Raw genomic sequence first — 22,231 nt, 5'->3', positions numbered from 1 at the left:
ATACAGGTTAGACAGATAGTTCTTTAAAAATAAACAGGGGAACTCAAGACATATGACTTCTTATAATCTATGTCCTGTGGTCTCCATCTCTAGGGATTTCAACTGGTGTGGCAACACTGTGGTCACATACGAGAAGTTTCCTAACTAGAATTTTATCGGTTCCAGATTGACATTAGAAACTGGGAGTCCTGTCTCACCATCATGCTTAAATATACCCTGTACACTAGTGATACACACAATTTGTAATTTGCATTTGTTTTTTTTATCGAGACATGGCTATCCATTTACCAATCCCCTCTCATATATACTACATTAAACAAATAATGACACTACCTGAATATTGTACAGATCTCTTTTTCTTCCATGCCCCCTCTTATTCAACATGCATTTGTTGCTGGATTGGATTGTACCATTTTCTACTTCTGCTGATGATGCAATCCACCCAGCTGACTCCACAAGGATTCTTGTATTAACGAAGGACTACATTAGCAGAAGAGCATCTTGGGTCGATGGAAGCTCTTGGGTATCCAGCAAGGCCGTGCTATAACTAAAGCATAGGATCTAAACCACTGAAGCTGTTGTCTTGGTGACACAAACAAGATACATTTGAGGGCAGCTGGTAGAATTTTGTTATATTCAATTTTGTTATAAATCTGCTCTTAATCTCTTATGCTATTATTTCCAAGTGTATACTTCTCTAAAGGATAGCTGTGATACAAGAAGACAGTCTCATAAAACTTTCTGAGCTGGATAATTTATGATGAGGACAAAATGTGAAGAGACAAAGTAATGGTTTGTTAATTATTACTCTGAGTCAATATAATCAGTGTACAATGATAATTTCAGTGGCCAACAGTGCACTCAAGCACTTTACACTTTATAAAATGAAGTTAGAATTTATTTATTTAATTCATTCATACCTCACTTTCCTCACCAATAGAGACCCAAGGCAGCTCACATCATTCTTCTTGCCTCTGTTTTATCCTCACAACAACCCTGTGAGGTAGGTAAGGCTGAGAGAATGTGACTGGCCCAGATCACCCAGCGAGTTTCCATGGCAGAGGTGGGAATTCAGACCTGGGTCTCCCAGATACTCGCCCCACATTTTTTAACTCTAAACCACACTAGATGTTTTTAGGACTGCATCAAAAAACATAAGATTTTACAACTAGAAAAGTATAATTAAATATGTTAAAAATCATCCTAAAAAATTTAAAAGGTCGTTATGGTTTACCCTGATTTATTCCTTTTTTATGTTCTAACTTTCCATCATTAACCATCTGTGCCTAGCAACACTCAGAGAGTTTCCTAAGGGTTTTGCAGGATGACTACTGCGCTAAAGGCAACACCAGCCATGCAAAAACAGTACCCAAAATGATATTATGGCCAGTTAGAGAAATGTTTTCTAAAGAGACACACAATTTTATTTATTTTTATTTACAAAATTTATAGCCACCTTTCTGCCCAAGTAGGGTCACCAAATTGGCTAATAGTTGGGACATTATAAAAATATATTTAAAAAAAATAACAACAAAACCCAAAACAAATATCAAAAGCACATAAAACAGTAATTAAAGCACAGGACATGAAGGAGGGAATAACTGTGAAAATGCCAAACAAAACAAAAAGTCTTTACCTACAGGCAGAAGAAAGTGACAGAAGGGGAGATATAAATATCCCTGGGGATGAGGGTTTGCAGGCCTTCCACTATGTAGGAGACATGCCACTGGCCCCAAATGGCAGGAGACAAAATGAAACACCACCATCATGGACAGCATGATGTCACTTCTGGGGAAAAGGGGAAATGACATCCCGTAGCTCTAGGAATTGCTCAAAACTCTCTTGATTTTACCTCAATCTGTTGTTAGTTGCCAGGCTGAGAAAATTCTCAGAAATCAGAGGCACCTGAAGCAGGGTGTCAAAAGATGGCCTTAGTGGCTGAATAGGTTCATGGGGAAGTATGAAGTGGTATATCCTTGAAGGTTGAGGAATTGTAGGAGTCTGCGTGAAAGTGGACTGAGAGCCAAACTAGACAGGATAGGTAGCATGACTTGGGAAACAGGTGACTGACCCAACTCACTGTCACATGTATGAATGGGAGAACTTATCTTGAAAGGACTCCATTACTCCATTCAGTCCTAGAGCACTGCAAGGGGGGAGGAGGAGCTTTCTGTTCCCCTCCTGCACTGTAATTTGCTGGGGGAAGGGTAGTTTGCCCCTTTCTGTGGCCTTAAGGTGACTGCTTGACACTTCCTCCACTTAGTGGCTAATGTGACCCAAAGGTAAAGCCAATGTGACCCAATGGTAAAGCCATATATTTGTCAGAAACGAGCTATGTGCTCAGCTGAAATGCCTCACTCATACATCTCAAAGTTGACAGTCGTGTATACGCAAACAGTAGTCAGCTTGGTTGGATTCTGCTCTTGTCCAGTTTAGCACAATTTTAAGTTAACCGTTTAATGGCCTCAATCCACTGTACCCTCTCTGCCTTGGAACTGGCCTGTATGTAGTAGTGGATGTCATTCTTAGTGATGATTTTGAAGAGATTACCCTGCACATTTCCTTTCACTCCTGTAAAAGAGGGTGGGAAGCAATAGATTAGGAAGGCATTAGGACAGCACAACTGCTATAGCAGCAGTGATAAAGAGAAAGCAACTGAATGATACAGGAGGGAAAGAGGGAGAATGCATGAGCAGTCCAAAGAAGTGGCACATTTTTGGTGTGATCATGGCCTTACACGGTCAGGGGTGGACTGGAAGGGAAATCAACCCTGGAAAGGGCTCCTCCCCAGTCCACCCTGGCACTGCTCCCAAAGGAAAGAGGAAACAAGGCTGTTTTGGGCCCACCCCACCCCATATGAGTGAAGTTGCAGGAGGCTGCCTCCTTCTCTAGCTTATGGTTAAACTACACATGCCCCATTGCTTGGGTCAGGGTGGCACTGGTAGGAGGTGGCGGCCAATCAGGCATTGATCCATAGGAACTTTTTCAACAGGCTTGATGGCCAGTCTGCCCCTGTATGTGGGCATACAGTCACCTCAAGAACCTTTTGTGTGAGCCAGCCATTTATGTAATGACTGTGGCAGCCACTTCCAAACATTCTTTTCCAAGATGCAGTGTGAATGACAATTGCGAAAGCTCTCTCAGCACAAGCTGGTAGTCCACATTAAGGATTATGGATAGCGGGAAAGCAGTATGTGAGAAATTCCAGAGGAGCTCATTGTTGCCGAATGCTTGCAACTCACCTGTAGGGACACCATTGTCCTCTAATGCTGAGACAAGGCAGCCACGAAGAGAAAAGCCACCAGCTGGCCTGTTATCGTCCTGCAGAGTGGAGGGGAAAAGCTGAGTGAGAGGAGTGAAGAATCTAAATAAGTACCCTGCAAAACATTTTACTCTGGCAAGGAAGACTTGCCTAGACGGCAGATGGCCACACCATTAGCACTTAAGACTCGTCTCAGCCCATTCCTGTTATAGTTTATTTCTCTACAGTTCTTTCCCAGCACTGTTTGCCTTTCTGATGACATTCAAAGTTCATTATCTAAAGAGGCAGTGTCTTGATTAAAAATGGAACACACGACTTCACTAAAGGGTTACCCTAATTGTGTTTAATTCCAGCCATGTCGATTACTTGGACTGCTCACCCCTCCCTCTGCTCCCATTTTGAGTGAGTGTGACCTCAGCCTCACAGAAGCCAGTATAAGAAGGAATTAAAAAGAAATTATGTTAGCCTTGTGTTTTAAAAAGTAATGCAGAAAATAATCAGAAATATGCTGAGTCTGTTGTTGCACCTTAGTAGGATCATAGTAGTGCAGGAAAGCAGGGTCAGCTCTCAGGACAAAACGCCGCACCTTCCAATTTTTCCGCTTGTGCCCCTGAGAAGTTGAAGGGATAAAACTCAGTGAACTGTCCTTCTCAGTCTCCAGAATGCTGGTTTTCAGGGTCTGGGGTTTATTTTCAAGGCATCATTGAAATCTGAGGATAATCAGCTAGCCAACATAATTGATTTGTTGATTCTGATAACTATGACATATGTAAGCTGGAGAGGGGAAGAAATTATCACGAATAGAGCTCAACTGAATTTTTACACTTAGTGCAGTTAATCTTCATGTTTGCATGGTGAATAGCCCCTTAAAGCCACATAACTGTGGTATTGCAAGCACATTCCTGACTAGTTTAAGAACACTATGGTCAAGGGGAATAACCAGCTTCCTAAAGCTATTTGAATTGGCGTTAAATAATGTTATGGAGGACCAAGGATTTCCTGGTCACAATATCATTATGATTCTTAAGGAACCCTCTTTGTAAAGGGCATGGAGTAGGTGCTTCTCTGGAGCACAAATAGAGAAAATATTCTGTATTTTTTTTTGTATGGAGTTTAATAGTTAGGATTTTTTATTCCAGCGAGCATTGCCATGCATGCACATAGTTTGCTTTCATGATCCAAAAGTCACAGTTACCTGTTTTATTAAAAAGCCTTGTTTTACAATTGTGCCACTCAGTTCAAGAATATTAAGATGAAGCTCTTCCTTGGAGCTGACTTTCTTCCTGTAGCTTTCTGCCTGGAATTAAATATATTTTTTTAAATTGGAAATTTTGGGAAAGAAAGAGAAATTCATAAACCAAAACATAGCTATTTGGCCCTGATAATAAAGTATTAATTGTGCTATTATTGTGAAAGAAAAATCCCACGCCCAAGCAGCTTTTTTGCCAGGTATAAGCTTATTACAAAATCATAAAAACAAACATGTATGAACTGGCTTCCTTTATTGCAGACTTGCATAAAGGCCAAGTTGCCAAGCTGCTCCCATTCTGAATACAGACTCAGTGCAGTCCATCTACTGTATCAGTTTTTGAGCTAAATCTTCAAAGCATTTGAAAGATTATTTTCAAGTTATCTTTCAAACAGTTTGTCATCTGAATCATGCTTTTTGTGATTCCCCCCTCCCCCAACCACGGCACATGCATGTCTACCTTCAATTTAAGTGTCATGACAAAGGGAGATCTGCCTTAAATAAATTGCTTACAAACGTATAGAGTGCAGTGGAGTCATCTAAAAACTGCTCTGCCAGGTCGCCATTCCTCATGGCCTCAACACTCCGGGCTCCCACAGGCTTGGTGAAATTTTCTTCCATCAGCACAGAGGCCAGCGTGGCTGATTCTAGCCGGGAGGCAGAAAATCGGTTGGAAATCAGCCAGTCCACCAGTGCAGCACCTGAGAAGAGGCAAAGCATTCCTGAAGACCACCAAAGACAACCTGCAGCACACCTGTCACAAAGGCAGGGGGAGCCAGGCACTCTCATCCTTTCATGGAGAAAGGTGCCAGAAGGAGTCATTTGACCATTTAATACTTATTTCTGTAACCTAGGCCAGCGTCGTTTTTCCAGAATACTTTCTTTCCTCTTCCACTCTTCTATAAAGACTTGGATTGAGGCCTACAGAGCTGTATGCTTGCTGTCAATTTATCACCCACCTCTACAAGTCAAGCTCTAATCCTTGTCTTTTGCTAAACATTATCTGAAAGATGGGTTTCAGGAGCATCCATAAATTTCCTGCAACGTGTTGCTTAAGGCTTGAGGTGGATTAGAAAAGCTTTGAGGGTAAGAGAAATAGCACTTAATATTGCTATTTGGGGGGGGGGTGTCATGCTGTGACCTTGAATTTCTTGCATCTAATCCTAGATCTGTGAGATCTCATTATTTTCACTCACTGAAAACATACTAATTATTCTTTCACATTTAATCAGTGCTAATTCTGAGCTAATTCTGAGCTAATGAGACCAGGTGGCTGGACCCTGATGAGCCTTTTTTTATCAAGGAATATCAAAATACTGAAAGGCTGGCGATCATGGGAGTTGTGTACCTGTAAAGCTTTCTTTATACATGTTGCCTTGTTCAGTGTTAGGCGTCAGCTTAACTCCGCTACTGTTGTCATGCATTTTATCTACAATATGACTGTAAAAGAACAAAGAATGGACAGTGTTAACCAGAAAATCCGGTCTGGTAAAATGGCCAAAATTTCTCAGTCTCAGTTCATGCAATTGACAAGGAGCTCTGGCTTGTATCACAAGTGTCCCTTCCACAAATGGAAGGTCTGGCAGGAATAACATGGGAATTAAAAAATGCCCTCCTAGGGCTGGTTCGCACAAACACTTACACTTGATCACTTGCTGGGGTAGTCAACCTGTGGTCCTCCAGATAGGCATTTGCTGGCAGGGACTCATGGGACTTGTATTCCATGAACATCTGGAGGACCACAGGTTGACTACCCCTGCATTAATGGAAATCTGGTCCATCTGGGTGTAATATGCAGGGCAGAAAACCTTGCAAAAAGTCTGCCCCAAAGGATGGTGTTTTTATTTCTGCACATGGAGCTGGTTTCACCACAGAAATGCCACCACAGTATTTTTGATTACGCACAGCATTCCCCATTTATAGCAGCCACTGCGTCTTTTCACTGCAGTATTTAAAACAACTTTTCTTTTACAATGGTCAGGAAAACACCTGTTTTCGCAGGCATAAATACTAGTTTATTTTTGATCTCTCCTATACCACCGTACACCAGTGAGGGAAACAGATAGTCTCTAGTCCCTCATCTACCAATGGGAGTTTGAGGCACCCCTTGTTCAGCTTAGATCCTCCCACCTCTGCAATAACAAGATTGCAGCAGCAGGAATTACTTTATTCATTCCCTCAGAGGCATTTGCAACCATTTCAGTCCACTCTCTACAAGGAACAGCATACCTTTGAGGGGGAAAGGTGGTGGTGTTTTCAAAAGACTGTGTACCCCCATGGAAATTTCTTGTTGCTGTCTCCATGTCCATGAACAACAATTCCTATAAGGCCTCCCTAGTAGCATGTGCCGGAGTGGTGGTCAGGTGACATTGCAGCTGACCATGGCCTGCCAACGAGTGTCTAGCACAATGGAGGAATTGCCCCCCCCCTTACACTATTTGCTGGCATAAGGTCATCTTTCAAATGCATAATCCTTGGAGAAGAACGACCATTTTAAAAAATGATGATTTAAAAGGGTCAGCATGCTGGCTTTGATGAAAACCTTTACATGCATAACCCACACTGAATGGGCCACCACAGACCACAGACAGAATTTGCATTAGTCTTTCCTCAAACAAGGTTCACACATTCAGCAGCCAGTTGTCAAGGGTAGAGTATTCAATAGTCAACAAATCACCTGTTGCATAAGCATGTATCCGTGGCAGAGACAACAGTATTTGCTACAAAGGGGTCAGTCTGTAGATGCTTCTGCAGGGTTTTACCATACTGGCCTTTAAATATGTTAAACTGTGGAGAACTGGAAGGGAGGCGAGCTCGAAATTTGTTTTCTATGATACACATATATGGATCATAGGAATGTAGTCTGAATAACTGTTTTACACTTACTTCAGGCTGATATTTGAAGGCAGTTTGAAGGAATTTTTCATAAGATGTAGCTGCCGAACTTGCACTGGATTGCCAGCATGAATAGCACTTGTGATGTCCAGTGCCCAAGTATCACGTTCTTCTCTGGAGCATGAATCGAGGAAATATTCAGTACTGTTTTTTGTATTCAGTTTAATAACCAGCTACAAAATTAACAGTGCAAAGAAAAAAAGGAATTATGGTATTTGCCAGCTATCAGCAAAGCCAAGCATGCCTCAGAAACACATATTTTCTGACTGTGATTTCATCCAAACAATGAGAAACACAGATTTTGAACAGCTTTATGACTCTAGTGGCAAGCACACAAGATTAGGTGTTGCCTCAGACTGAGAGTTTGACTTTTAAAAAATATTATGATAGCCGTGCAGCTTTGAAAGCTGTGGTGGGGAAGGGGCAATATTGTTCCTTTCAGAATTATCTTCTGGTTTATCATTCAAGTCCTCAGTTTGTAACATTAGAAAAGAACGCGACTCACAAGCAATGTTATGAGCCAAATAGAAGGTGAAGACTTAGGGCCATACTGCACCCAGAAAATATAGTGAAAGGCTTACCTTTTGCTGACAACATTTTTTTGATGTTTTACACAACATTATCACCATCCAGCATCCCAGCAGCAAACTGGCAGCTACATCCTCCATTTTAAAGGGCTAGCTGGGGAATCCACAAAAGTGGATTCCCCTAGCCATGTAATGCGAGCAAGAGGAGAGCACACAGCAAGCCACATGCCAAGGAAATATGGACAGCCGAAGTAGCGCTATCTCCACCTACAGCGCCTGCCCTCACACCAGCCTCCCTACCCCTTCTCCAGAACATGCTTTATATATATATAGCAAAGCATGCCTCTCTACCCCCCCCCCCCCCAATTTGGGAACTAGGTTACTTTTATAAAGCTTCAGGGCTCATAATTCCAAAACAGTGGCAGTAAAGTAAGCACTATGCAACTATGATTAGATGCATAAACATAGCAACTGAGAAGTTTTACTTTTACAAAATAAGCTTGCATTGTGGTCCCTTTAAAACAGGGAGAAAGGTGATTGGTTGCCTGGCTTGATTGACAGGCAGAGGAGAGTTGCACTTTCCTCTCCTCCGTCATTTCAAACAGGCATATGGAGTGCCAAGAAGTGCGAGAAGATGGCAGAAGAGAGCGAGAGAGCCAGGAGGTGAGGAATGGTCAGAGGCGCAATTTTTTAATAGTGTTACACCATTGCACTGGCGTAACGCTATTTTTTTCAATGTGCGGAATGGCCCTTATTGAATGCAGCACTGATAAAGTGACCAGGGAACCCAAGGCAATAGGAAGAAACAGATGGGATTAGATGTGTGCTACAGCAGTAAATAAGGCAAACTGTTAGGAAATATTAGAAGGACTGAAAACAAACCAGCCAATATTATAATATCCCTGTATAGATCTGTGGTATGGCATTATTTGAAATACTCTGTGCCCTCCCTGTTACCATATCTCAAAAAGGACACCACAGAGCTGGGAAAAAGTAGGAAAGAGGGCAACCAAGATAATTAAAGGATTGGAGCTCCTTTTCCTATGAAGAAAACCAGAAGAGTCTGGAATTTTACAATTTAGAAAAGAGATTACTTGAGGGATGTGTCAGAGGTTGATAAAGTTATGCACGGGCTAGAGACAAGTGGCAAAGATTACTAGAAATCAAGGGCATCCAGTGAAGCTGATGGGCTGTAGATACAGGACGGACAAAAACACTCTTTACACAGTGAGTTATTAAAATATGGAATTCGCTGCCAGAGGAAGTAGTGATAACTACAAGCATAGACCACTTTAAAAGTGAATTAAACAGATCCATGGAGGATAAAACTATCTCTGACTATCAGAGCAAGACTGCAATCAGTCTGGTCAGAGGTGGCATTCTATAACTTTGAATGCCCCAGGCAGAGACACCGCCCTCCCACTTTCCAGCGCAGCAAGATTGTGTAATTTGTTCCCTTCATTTCCTACAGCCAATGCATCAGCAATGGCTATCATCAAACGGGCACCCGTTAGGTCATACCGGTCTGTTCTCGAACTCCAAACATGGGCAGGTGATTGTGCAGCAATCCAGAAGAATTATTCCTTTTGGAGAAGCTTCCTTCTTTCCTCCCACAAGTTTATAATAGAGCAGCCTGTCTTGGAGAAGAACAAACCACCTTGTCTTCCAGTTGTGGACAACACGCCCCTGCAGACAAGGAATGGAGATTTTAGTAGCAGAAGGTTAAAGACATTTATCTATCACTGTCAGTGTTGTACATCTAGGATTCCCACCCCCATAATAATTCATACTTACAGTAATTTGTTTTAGTCTATATTATACTAGTTCATATATCAACAATAACAATAACCTATCAAAAACAAGTTCATGAGATTTTTATAATAATAATGTGCTTCACATCCATCCATACTAGGTGTGACCACAATAAACAGAACGGTACCCATTTGCATAGAAGTTATAAGATATACGTTCTCTGCAAAAATCGAGTAGAGGAGGCAAGCTCAGCTTGCAAGCATTCTTTTTAAAGCCCTAAAATTAAACTTCAATCTAGACTAGCATATTTCCATAAGCGAGGGCCAAACTAGGTATGATGGCATCCTTGTGACTGCTGCCATGTAAAAATAAAATGCTACAAAGACCCAATCCTGATCCATGGAGAGGTACAGCTGTTTCAGCACTTGATAAGGTGTGGAGAGGGGGAACAAGAGCCCCTTAGCCTGATCAGGATTGGGTTGTCAGAACATTTTAAAATGACCTAAATTGTCCTTGAGGCAACTACAAGGATACCATCACATCTACTGACCCATTCATCGGCCCGGGTGTGTTGAACTGGATCCTGTTGAACTGGATGTCTGTTCTTCTGGTGCATTCCTCCAGCACAAGAAGCCTTCTGCCAATATAGGAGGATACTGGTGTCAGCAGAACAGATCAAACCAAAAGGTTATGCTGGCCATCATAATAACTGATGCACAAGAAATATGTATAGGTACTGGATCTATTAGGCCAAGGAGAATTCATGGTGGTTTTTACAAAGTATGGAGGAATTCCCCATCAAGATACTACATTACTTTTCATGTACATAATAAGGGACTGAGTGGATCTAATCACCTTCTCACAGCAGCCCACTGCAACCCATCCCACCTGCAAAGTATCAGTACAGGGAAACCAGGTGGACAAAAAGCCACCTAGCATGGTGCGTGTATGTATGTGTGTGTGCAGTAGGAAGTGGACAAAGTACCACCATACAAGCCTCTTGTGTCAGTGGAAACTGGCAAAATTGGGGGGGGGGTAATTTTGCTTGATTTTCCTCCTGTCAACAGTGCCCCACCACCAGGTGGCTCTTGACATGTTGGTAAAGTGCAGTATGGATCCTAATTTTGTCAGGTGGATCGATAACTGGTTGACAGATCATACCAAAAGGGTACATGTTAATGGTTCGGCATCCTCTTGGAGAAGAGTGACAAGTGGAGTTGCCCAGGGATCTGTCCTGGGGCCTGTGTTGTTCAACATATTTATACATGATTTGGATGAAGGAGTAGAGAGGGTACTTATTAAATTTTCAGGCAATACTAAACTGGGAGGGGTAGCAAACACAACAGAAGCAGAATCAGAATACAGGATTATATTGATTGGCTCGTGAACTGGGCTAAACTAAATAAAATAAAATTCAATGGGGACAAATGTAAAGTCCTGCATTTAGGTAGGAAAAACCATATACACCAATTTAGGATGGGGGAGACTTGTCTTGGCAGTACTATGTGTGAAAAGGATCAAGGACTCTTAATAGACCATACATTGAACGTCAACAGTGTGACTTGGTGGCTAAAAAGGCAAATGGGATTTTGGCCGGTATCAAATGGAATATCATGTCCAGATCATGGGAGGTGATGGTACTGCTTTACTCTGCTCTGGTTCGGCTTCACTTGGAGTACTGTGTTCAGTTTTGGGCACCACAGTTGTACAGGGATGTAGACAAATTGGAGTGTGTCCAGAGGAGGGCAACATAGATGGTGAGGGGTTTGGAGACCAAGATGTATGAAGAAAGGTTAGGGGAGCTTGGTCTGTTTAGCCTGGAGAAGAGACAATTGAGAGGGGATCTGATAACCATCTTCAAATATTTAAAAGGCTGCCATGTAGAGGATGGAGCAGAATTGTTCTCTCTTGCCCTGGAGGAATGGACCACATCCAATGGGATGAGATTAATTCAAAAGAAATTCCATCTAACCATCTAGAAGATGTTCCGGTCAGAGTGGTTTCTCAGTGGAACAGGCTTCCTTGGAAGGTGGTGAATTCTCCATCTTTGGAAAATTTTAAACAGAGGCTGGATAGCTATCTGATGGAAAGGCTGATTCTGTGAAGGCTCAAGGGGGTGGCAGGTTACAGTAAATGAGCAATAGGGTTGTGAGTGTCTTGCATAGTGCAGGGGGTTGGACTAGATGACCCAGGAGATGCCTTCCAATTCTATGATTCTATGATTCTTTGTTCATGCAAGTCCCTCAACCCAAGTCATGCCTTTTCAGGGTCACAGACAGCTCCTCCAGAAAGGGGAAATGGGTGTGTGTGTATGGAAACCTGTTTCCAAGATAGTTAGATGCCTGTGGATCACAGAGGTTCAGAAGGTGTGATATCCCTGTAACAAAAGGAGAGTTTGGGACAAATTCACGCTGATTGTGTATCTCAAATACCAATGTAAATATACAAGAAGAAATGAACAGATTCATGCTCTAGGTCCAGATGATGTGATATGTAGCAGAGTTCTATCCTTAAAACAAGATTATTACATTTGTGGAATATACAAGAATTCAGTAGGAAAACTCAGCATCTTAATAAAAGAACAGAATTTGAATGTAGGGTTGTCAGGTCATTGTCATCGTCATCCCCCTCCCCAGTGAGCAGGTTTGCCAAATCCAGGTTGCAAAACTCTTGGGGATTTAGGGAAGGAGTGTGGGGAGGACAAAGACAGTAGCTGGGTACAAAGCCATAGAATCCACCCTCCAAACTTTCCATTTTCTCCAGGAGAACTGTAGCCTTTAATTCCGGGGGATTTCAAGCTCCCTCCTGGAGGTTGGCATCCCTATTTGAATTGTGTGGCAAAGGGTGCATGTCAATGAAATCCAAAAGGTCTCTCATAAAGCTACATCCTGTTCCCAAGAGTAGGAGCTGTCCTAAACAAAGAGTTTTATATTCTCTCAGGACATTTTGTAATGAAAAACAGGTTTAATTGTTTTGCTGATCTTCTGAATAGGCATATTGTTTAAAACTGGTGCTTATCATTGGAAAGTTGACTTAACACCTCTTCCTTCTTTACAATTCCCTTGGGAGTTGAATCACGGGATCTCATTTGCCTATCTACCTATGACTAAAGTACCAACAGTGTTAATATTCCCTGCCCACTTCCTTTATTGCTTACTTACTAACTTCTTCCCATCTTGTTTTCTACATCAAAGGAAGAGTGGAGCAGACACTGAGGGTGAATTCTGATGTACATAATTTATTTCTCTCTGTGAGGTCGCTACACATACTACATACAAATTATTCCTTAAGCACCAACCTTCTTAATAGTGCTTAAATGCAAATTTTAGATTCAAAGTCCTCTAAAAATGTATATACCGTACATATAGCTTCATCCCAACATCCCTATGGAAACAGGAAAAGCCTCTTCTGGATGGGCATTCAGGACCAAAAAACTGTAAAGGGGTCAAGGAATTCTCTGCTCTATACAATCCCCTAATAGTTTCTTTTCTTCCCACAGTACCAAGATCCTACTGCACATTTTCTCTGGCAATTTGTGCTGTTCCTGTTTTACAGTTTGGGGGTGAGTAAGTGATGCTGACTCAGTAGAGAACAGCCAGCAAATCAATGGCTTGAGGAACAGCTCCAACTCCACATTTCTAGACCCTGCTTCTCATGTTTTGGCTTATTAATTCCCACCCCCAAGTTAACTATCCAGATGTATGCAAAGCCAGCACACCAGAGAAATGGGTTATAGCCTAACTTTCTCCTTAACACACAAAATTCCAGGCAAAGCTGCTATTAAATCAGTGAGACACTTCAAATACACACAGATACTTCAGCTCCAACCAATCAACACCAAACAACTGCAAGCAAAACTGGGAAACTTATATACATGTTTAAGGCTCCTGCCAAGACATGCAGTTGGTCCTTAATGAAGGCCTTGGATAGGTCCAATATATTGTCCAATGAATGGTTGGGAACGGGAACTCAGCAAATCCCAATTAAAAGTCCAGGATCCTGGTCCCCTGCTCCAAACTCTGCATTGGATAGTCCACACAACTACAGTGTCATACATAGTGTCATATCGTGAATCAAACTGCTCCTTGAATGCAGCTTGACTTTTCCACAGAACTATGTACAGTTTAACAATACATTCTCTGGACCAAGCATTTCATGAGTAAAGAAGAGTTCGTTCTCAAGTAGGAAAGCCTATCTTTGCAAAATACCCCTTCAGCCTCCATATGGGGACTGACACCTTTATGTTTATGGTTTTGCAAGAAGCAACAGATACGAGCCCCTAACATGAAAATGGCATTGTCAAGACAGAAGTTTACCAATGTATCTGTTGTTCCTGAGAAATAGGTCTAAAACTATGCTTAGCTACAGTAATGAAAAAAAGAATTCTTCATATACTGCAGCAAATCAGACACAGACAAAAATGCATAGGGAAATGGAGTAACAAGGAACCACTGCATGAAAAAAAATACATGATGGAACATGTTGATGGAACACAGGAGCTGGAGGGAGGGGGGTTACTTACCTTAGAAATTACTAGAAAAAAATGCTAAATGCAGTGTCAGACACCAGCAAAAAGAATGGAAGGCAGAGCAACTGTTTTTATGCCCCTTGGATTATCAACTGATCTGTGAATGAGAACTGAACAGCTTAGGGCTGATCCTGCGTAGAGCAGGGGGTTGGACTAGATGGCCTGAATGGCCCCTTCCAACTCTATGATATTATGATTCTATGAACTGTGCTCAGCTAGTGGCAGTATGTCCCTCTGATACAAGGAGCTCAGAGACCCTCTTGTTTTAGAGAATGGCTCCTTGTGCCAGAAAAATGTACCCCCATTAGCTAAGCAGAGTAATAAGATACAATCCTATAACAACTTAAGCCTGGTGAGTTGCAGTTTTTATGAAAAATGAATCCTTGTAACTGGGTTGGAATTTGAATTTAGAAATCCACTAACAAAAATAAACGTGCAGGCTAATAAACTCAAACTGAGCTATCTAGTAGAGCAAGCAAAACAAGATTGTTCTGAAGCTAGGAGCAGAAATATAAAAAGAGAAGTGCTCGTAAAGACATGATCAAAAGCAGTGGCTGCTAGGAGAGTGGATTCAGGGAAGGAATTTGATCCGGCTGAGAAGGTAGCACTGCAAGTTGAGACAAGAGGAAGGATAGCAAAATGTTAGGGCGCTGCTGTCCACAGCCCAGCTTCTAAATACTGCTGCTGGCTCTCAGAAAGCTTCCACATTCAAAAGCAATAACCAAAATATTTTCTTAATTTTAACATTATTTTGAAGACTGGAACATTTTAAGGCAGTTGTAAGCTTGACTGACTGTACCTTTTTAACAAGAAATCCCTCTTTCAAGATTCCACTTCCTTCCTGCATTCTTGCAATCCAGAAACTGTGTCAGTTAATAAGTGTGCAAGCAGATGCAAGCCTAACCCTTTGCATGTGAAGTTTTAAAAGGCAGACTAACTTTTGTTACCGCCTTCTCCAACGTGACGTCCATTCCCCTTCCTTGCCAAGAGACGTTAGGTAAATACTGAGCCGGCAGTGGGAAAGCACCTGCCCTTAAAATAATACCAAACAGGCAAAGTTTAAGAGACTCATTCAACTGTAGCACTATTTCACTACAACGCTACCTGATAGGACCAGCTCATCCAGTGACTCAGGAATCTGATTGTACAGCAGAGGAAGGAGACAGATGGAAGCTAAGAATGGAGACAACAATGTTTTGTTTTGTTCTTCAAGGTTTCAGGCATTCTGAAGTTGGATGTATTAATATATTGTTTGCTCTAAAGCCTATAAGCTCCAGCTGCATACCGACAGCACTAATATGCCACTAACCTGGCCAGGCCTGTGCAGAGGGCTTTTATTTTTTAAGGGGGGAAGGGGTTACAATACATTCCAGAACCTTTGTGAAACTTCTTAATTAGTTCTGACTTTTTCTTCTTTTTCTATTATTTTTAAATCTCGGACCATTGTTAATAGGTTTTCATTAATTCAATGAGTAGAGCTTGATGTATTCTTTTTATTTAATTTTTTTGGGGGGGGAGATTACTCCCTCCCCCACATTGCCTTGGACCTGGCTTTCTGTTCACATGATCCCTCCTTTCCTTGGTGGACAGTTTCACAAGCCACCAATCTAGGTCTCACTTACATGATAGTTGAATCTGTGTAGTCTGTGAAAGTTTGATTGTTCCCCACCAAGCAGAGTTCTCAGCCAGAATTAAATGGTAGTTTGTCAGCAGAAAATGAACCCCCATTTGCCCAGGTACCAGCATTTGGGTGCCAAGGCAAAAATGGGTTACAAGATTGCAGAAACCAATTTTCCCCCACTTGCATTCTGCAAAAGAAGTGTCAAGGAGAAGGATTGGACAAAAATGATGAACCCAGTTCAGGACATCACAAAGCAGCCTCTGTCTATTCATGATGCCTGTAAAGAGCTCAGGGACAAAAGGCATGGATAACTACCTAGAAAAAATGGTGGTATGAAAAATCTTTTCCTTCACTATAGCAAAGAACATTGTTTGAGCAAAGAAATGAGAATGGAAATTGTATCCCAGGAAAGAGTGCTGGGGTATTTCTCCTCTGCAAGGAATGTGTCTCTTATCAATAGGTATTTCTATTTATTTTTCTCAAGGAACTGAATATTATGGATAGAAAATATTCTAAACTGTATTTGTTTACAATCTGACCCCACCTTTACTTTATTGTATTTTATTTATTGTCAGCACCCTGAGAGTGATCCCTGAGGTGCTTGGGGTGGGGGTGGGATTTCTTACTATTTATTATTCTCGCCATCAGACTATGTTAGGGTTTTAATGTTTTATCTGTGGGGATCTTTTATGTTGTAACCTACCATGAGCTGACTTGTTTGATAGTGGTGAGTAATAAATCGAGTAAATAATAATAATAATAATAATAATAATAATAATAATAATAGTAACCAATTATTCTCAAAAGGATCTGCTATTAAGCATTTGCTGTAACAAATCATGCACATTTCTAGTGTTTTACACTATTCGTCAGCACAGAGATTTTTGGCTCTACCAGTTCTTGGTTAAAATTATGTTACTGGCCATTAACATGAGATGTGCTAATGTGAAGAGTCTAATTTTAGAGCCTGTGTGCAAATTGCAGTTCATTTACTGGGTTTTAAGAAAAAAATCTAACAGTGTTGTCCTAAACAGAATTATGGCATTCTCAGTTAATTGATTGCAATGGACTTCAAAGGGAATATATTCAGGATTGCACTCAAGGAGAGAAGGGACCTTTGCAGTCAGATGACATGACTTTAAATAGAATGCCTAGAAATAAAAATTTACAATGGGAAGCTTTCATATTATACTTATCACACTATGCCAGTTATAATCTGAAATCTAGCATTGTGAGTCACAGGAGAGGAAATATTAGTCACCATTTCACTGCTCCCACATGCCAGCCAAGTTGAGCAAACATTATTACAGAGGGTAAACATGAAGAAAATAGCACACAATTGTCTGTTTAATTATGGAGCACTGTTCTGGCATGAAGAGTTATCCCTATGTTATTGTACTTCATGAGACTCCTCCTACGTAAGAGAGAGGGGCACTGTGTACTTCAGACACTGGCCAGGGGGCTGAAACTATCTGGACCTTTTGTGGCTAATCAGGCTGCACAATAAGGTGGACATCACCTTCACAAATGAAGATGAGTGTTTGGGCAATATAACAGGGCCTAAGGACTTAATATTCTTCTAGAAAAATCTCCTGAGGCAGATCACTAGCAATACTTTCCCTCTTCCACACATTATAATGAAAGTACAGAAGCCCATTGCTTCATTACCAGAAGCAAAATACAAGTACAGCAACTGCTGCAAGGCTATGAAGAGCCAAATCAAAGGACGGCTTGTTCTAAAAAAAATCATATAGAATTTCCTTCAGTGCTGTGCAATTAACTACTTCAGATCGTTATCTGGAAGCATCTCCCTTAAAACATAATTACTATTTACCCAAAATACGCCAACATAATACACATAGGATTGTAATTTAGCCCTTGCCTGCTTGAGAGCAGAGGCCCACCAGCCACAGCATGGGACTGCTTTGGCCCAGGCGAAGAGCTCTCTCCTCACTCTGTCTTGTGGTGGGCCCAAACAAGGAGCAGGCACAGGATGCCGCTGCTTTCTATATGGCTGCCACTAGGGCTACTTTCTTCAGAGGATGAAGGCCACTCTATCCCACCTCAGTCACTATCTTCTGAGGGGCCTTTTATATGTCATGACAGATGTGGAAGCTGCTGTTTTATGGTATCCTCTCAAACCGTTTATTTAGCATTTGAAGCTATGTGGTACAGTAAGATGGCTACAACCACAGTAGAAAAGAGCAAGAGTCCAGTAGCATCTTAAAGGCTAACAAAGTTTGTGTCGGAGGGTATTTGCTTTCATGAGTCAGTGTTCACTTCTTCAGATACAGCTGGAATGTGAGTCCATCTGTCCTGTATATATGGGGAAGTGGAATAATTTCAGATGCTGAATCACCTGCTATTGTCATTTGGCATCTGAAATCAGTCTATTCTCATTATAAGGCCAGGTGGACTCACATTCTAGTTGTATCTGAAGAAGGAAGCAGTAACTCATGAAAACTCATGCTCTGACACATATTTTGTTAGTCTTTAAGATACCACTGGACTCTCCTGTCTATGTGCTACAGAGAGATTAACATGGCTACCCAGCTTAATCTATGGCTACAATAAGTGTAATATACAGGACTGTAAGGGCAAAAACCAGGGGGAACACCAAAGGACGGGGTTGGGAACATGGCTTTAGCTTTTCTAACACTGACTACAAGCAGTGATTATTTATTTATATTCATCCTTGGTTATAAGGTCCTCCTTCCATTTCCTAAATGAGTCTTTTTTATTACTTAGATCGTTTCATCAGTTTATGGAGCCACACTGGCTTCTTTAGGCTCCTCTCATTTTTCCTTCTCAATCATACAGATATGCTTAAATACAGAATATTATAAAGCATTTAGATACCCTGAGGTGTGCACACATAACCTGTAAAAGATAAAAGCCTTTAACATCTGTGGGGGGCTGCCTCTGTTAAACTGAAACCAGATTTTGGCTGACAGATGCAATGTAGGATGTTCATATGTATTCCCAAAATTTATTGGAGCATAAAATATGTAAATTAATGGACTCTGTGTATCCATGGAAACATACAAACATACACAACATTTGAAGTGCAAAATTTCATTCTAGCTAAAGTATCTTAAAGACTTTGTGTCTCCACAGAAACTTATGCCACAATTAATCTGTAGCGGGTTAAAGTGCTACAAGACTCCATTTTGTTGGGACTAGTTTGGGCTCTGAATTTTAGCACAGCTTGACTTTTTATTATGAGCAACTCCCAATTTAATAGTAAACGTAACCACACACCACAGCACACATGTAGAAACTTGCACCTATGTAAGACTCAATTTCAGACAATTATGTTAGTTTCGGGGCAAAGACTGATATTGTTATGCATCTCTTCACAACCAGCTGAAAATAGCTTTTGTCCTGCAGACCACCCACATTGTGAGGAGAGCTGGCAGTCACCCACTTGTCTGGGAATTCCCTCAGAGGTTATCTGTCTGCAATCCTGTTTTCTGTTATTAACAGGTATGCATGGTTCTCCCTTGGGAGTCAAAACACCAGCTGCAGTCTCCTATGGTTATCAGTAGAGGCACATATGTAGTAGTGACAATTTTCTGCCCTAGGATCTATAGAGGGTAGGGTTTCTATTATTGCTTCATCTTGGTGGAGCATATAGGAAAGAGCATAACTGCACATGGAGAATTTGTTGGTCACTCTAGGATGCTGAGGAATGTGTTAATGTAGGATTTCTACGTATCACAGCCCCCCCCCCCACCACCACTCCAGCCTGCTTCTGGGTCCACTCCCATTCAAGACATGCTGCACCTTGCAAACACTCTGAAAAACATTCCCCTCTTCTTTTGTTACAGACTAATAAGGCCACTTACACATTCTAGTTTTCTCTGCCAGCTGCCCTAAACATGCACAAATGCAAATGCTCATCTACTATGTTCTTTTCCCACTGCCTGCACAGCCTCTTCTGCAGAAAGTCACAGCACCAAAGAAACCAGGGGCAAGCCAGACTGAAGACATCTCTGGTTACCTCTCAGAAGTAGTAAGAACAGCACTCAGGCATAGCTTAACCCTATCATGCATAACCCATTAAGAAGCCTTATAGAAAGCACAAACCACAACTCTGTTAGAACTGCGCACAGGATTAAAAGAAAGGACCAAGCCAGTTGCAGACTTGTTTCAGAAGCATTCAGTCCACGATCCCTCAAAAACCTTCTTGGAAATTGGAGTAGGAAAGACTAGAGAGCCAGCATAGTTAAGGCTGGCAGACTCTAATCTGGAGAACCAGGGAGGACTCCCCACTCCTCCACATGCAGCTAGCTGAGTGACTTTTGGCTAGTCACAATTCTCTTAGGGCTGTTCTCACAGAACAGTTCCGTTAGAGCTCATTCAGCCCCACCCACCTCACAGGGTGTCACAGGGGAGGAGATAAATGTTCATAACCTGCTTTGGGACTCTTTCGTGTAGTGAAAAGCAGAGTATAAAAACCTATTATTATTATAGTGAAAATTGCCCAATTTACGTATTTCCACTTATCTCTCAGTTTGCTGTGCAACAAACATCTGACAGCATTCACTGCAGTTCAAGTGGTTTTCATTACAACGAACAATGCACTAATCCTTGCCAGTGTCACTGCAGATGCTGCTGGTTAGGGGTGAGCCCCAATGGGCAATACAGATTATGTCAACAGCATATTGAGTTTCTTTCAATAGCATCAATCCATTCAATGCTATTACTCACGGGTAAGCTCCTTGCGCAACAAAAGCTTTAAATAAAATTGCTTGCTGATTTTCCCTTCTGATGTACTGAATATCAGTATGTTATTGTATGATTCTGTTAATAAAAAGTATCTATAGCTTTGTGACCAGATACAGTCCATTTAAGAATATTGGTAAACCTTCCATGGATTCAATTCTAAGTGTCTCCATGGCAATAAATATTGGGGGCAGTAATTTCAACACAAGAAGTACCCAAAATGCATATACTTTTTTTTACAGAAATACCTAGAATTTCTGTTACTTATAATGTTTTACTATCTTCCAATACCAAAATAACCAGAAGCTTAATTCACATCATCCAGATTTCTGTGTCACATGGGGAGAACATTTTCCTTCTGAGCTTGTTTTGTGACTTCCAAATAATTGAATGTTCTCATCCCATTCAGGCTTCTGTTAAGTGTCCATCTATCCACAAGCCCTTCTTATTCTTTGTTTATCTAAACAAATGTACAACAACTTGCTTCCTATGAGATTAAGGTATTTTAAAGGAAAACTAGGGCCCTGCAGAAACTAGAACTATTTCACAGGGCCTGTAAAATGGAGCTCTTCCACCAAGCCTTTGTTCGAGGCCAAAGAAACAGCCACCAAATAGAGCTCCAGAAGCCCCTCCCAACCACCATCTGTGCCCAGCAAAGATCCAGGGCAACTCCCGATCTGAAAACACTCCTAGAAGGACTGAACTACAGCTGTAGTGAAAAAAATACTCAGTTGTAGAGCTGCAAAGTTTTAAAGATTCTACAGTTTAAAATGTCATAAGTTCTACTGTTAGAAATGTTACAAGTATTGGACCACAAATTTTTCATTGTAAACTGACCTGAGCCGCAAGGGAGAGCCATATATAAATGTAATAAATTAATAAAAATAAAGTGGTACAAATAAGTTAACACTGTAAGCAGTATATAAATCTCTAAATAAATAGTGTACCATTCTGGCTAATACAAGCTATAAGCTATGTATGTATATATTTCAAAATTACTATCTTATTTGACTTGGAAATTTCAACACAGATTCAAGTGGGTAACCATGTTGGTCTGAAGAAGCATGCACACAAAAGCTTACATCTTGAATAAAATTTGCCTAGTCTTAAAAGTGTCATTGGACTTAAGCTTTGTTTCAACATGTTTGTGATCCCTGCAGGCAAGAAACACGATGTGGGCAGAACAGACAAGAATAAACTTAAGCTGTGTTTCTATGCGTGCAGCAGCTGCTCAATTATTGAAGGCCTTGTGCAAGATGTGAGTTTTAACAGGACTGAACATTTGAACCATTTTTGTCAGAAGCAGGTAGGCACTTATGCATCACCTTCCCTATGACTTATTCAGAAAACTCCCATTTTCAAATGAATTAGTCACCTATGGTTTGTCTGCCATACATTAGCATTAAAACTTCAGTTCCATCCAAGGCTACTAAAGTTGGAAAGAATCAAGAGGTGGAAATATAAATTTACTCTTTCCATGCTCTGAAATCTTAACCATCTGTATTTCAACCATCTCTACTGATGCCTGCACGAATTGTAGGAGGATAATCAAAACACATCAGGATTCATTAACTTTTCATCTTCAAAATCTTCTTCCCTCTTTTCCTCTTCCCACTGTGCTCCACATCTCTCTCAAAAATATGGAATAAGAAAGAAAAGCAGCATAGAG

General features: G+C 41.2%; 1 protein-coding gene across 2 annotated transcripts; it reads right to left on the bottom strand.

The window, feature by feature from the left end:
• Window positions 1-186: 186 nt before the first annotated feature.
• On the bottom strand, window positions 187-15,125 carry PLEK2 (pleckstrin 2). 2 transcript variants are annotated; one of them, XM_077322500.1, is made up of 9 exons: window positions 15,013-15,125; window positions 9,455-9,619; window positions 7,398-7,579; window positions 5,860-5,951; window positions 5,025-5,212; window positions 4,458-4,559; window positions 3,789-3,872; window positions 3,243-3,321; window positions 187-2,571 (listed from the first exon to the last, which is right to left on the bottom strand). In XM_077322500.1, exons 1-9 carry the CDS (start codon window positions 15,058-15,060, stop codon window positions 2,444-2,446), a joined length of 1,068 nt encoding a protein of 355 aa, XP_077178615.1. In that variant the 5' UTR covers window positions 15,061-15,125; the 3' UTR covers window positions 187-2,443. The 2 variants fall into 2 exon arrangements, with proteins under 2 accessions (XP_077178615.1, XP_077178614.1); XM_077322499.1 differs by lacking the exon at window positions 15,013-15,125 and adding an exon at window positions 10,236-10,316.
• Between the last annotated feature and the right edge of the window lie 7,106 nt (window positions 15,126-22,231).

This window comes from Paroedura picta, chromosome 2, assembly GCF_049243985.1.
Source record: "Paroedura picta isolate Pp20150507F chromosome 2, Ppicta_v3.0, whole genome shotgun sequence".
NCBI lineage: Eukaryota > Metazoa > Chordata > Lepidosauria > Squamata > Gekkonidae > Paroedura > Paroedura picta.
Note: the sequence above shows the minus strand (reverse complement) of the source record. Positions and strands in the feature narration are given on the sequence as shown.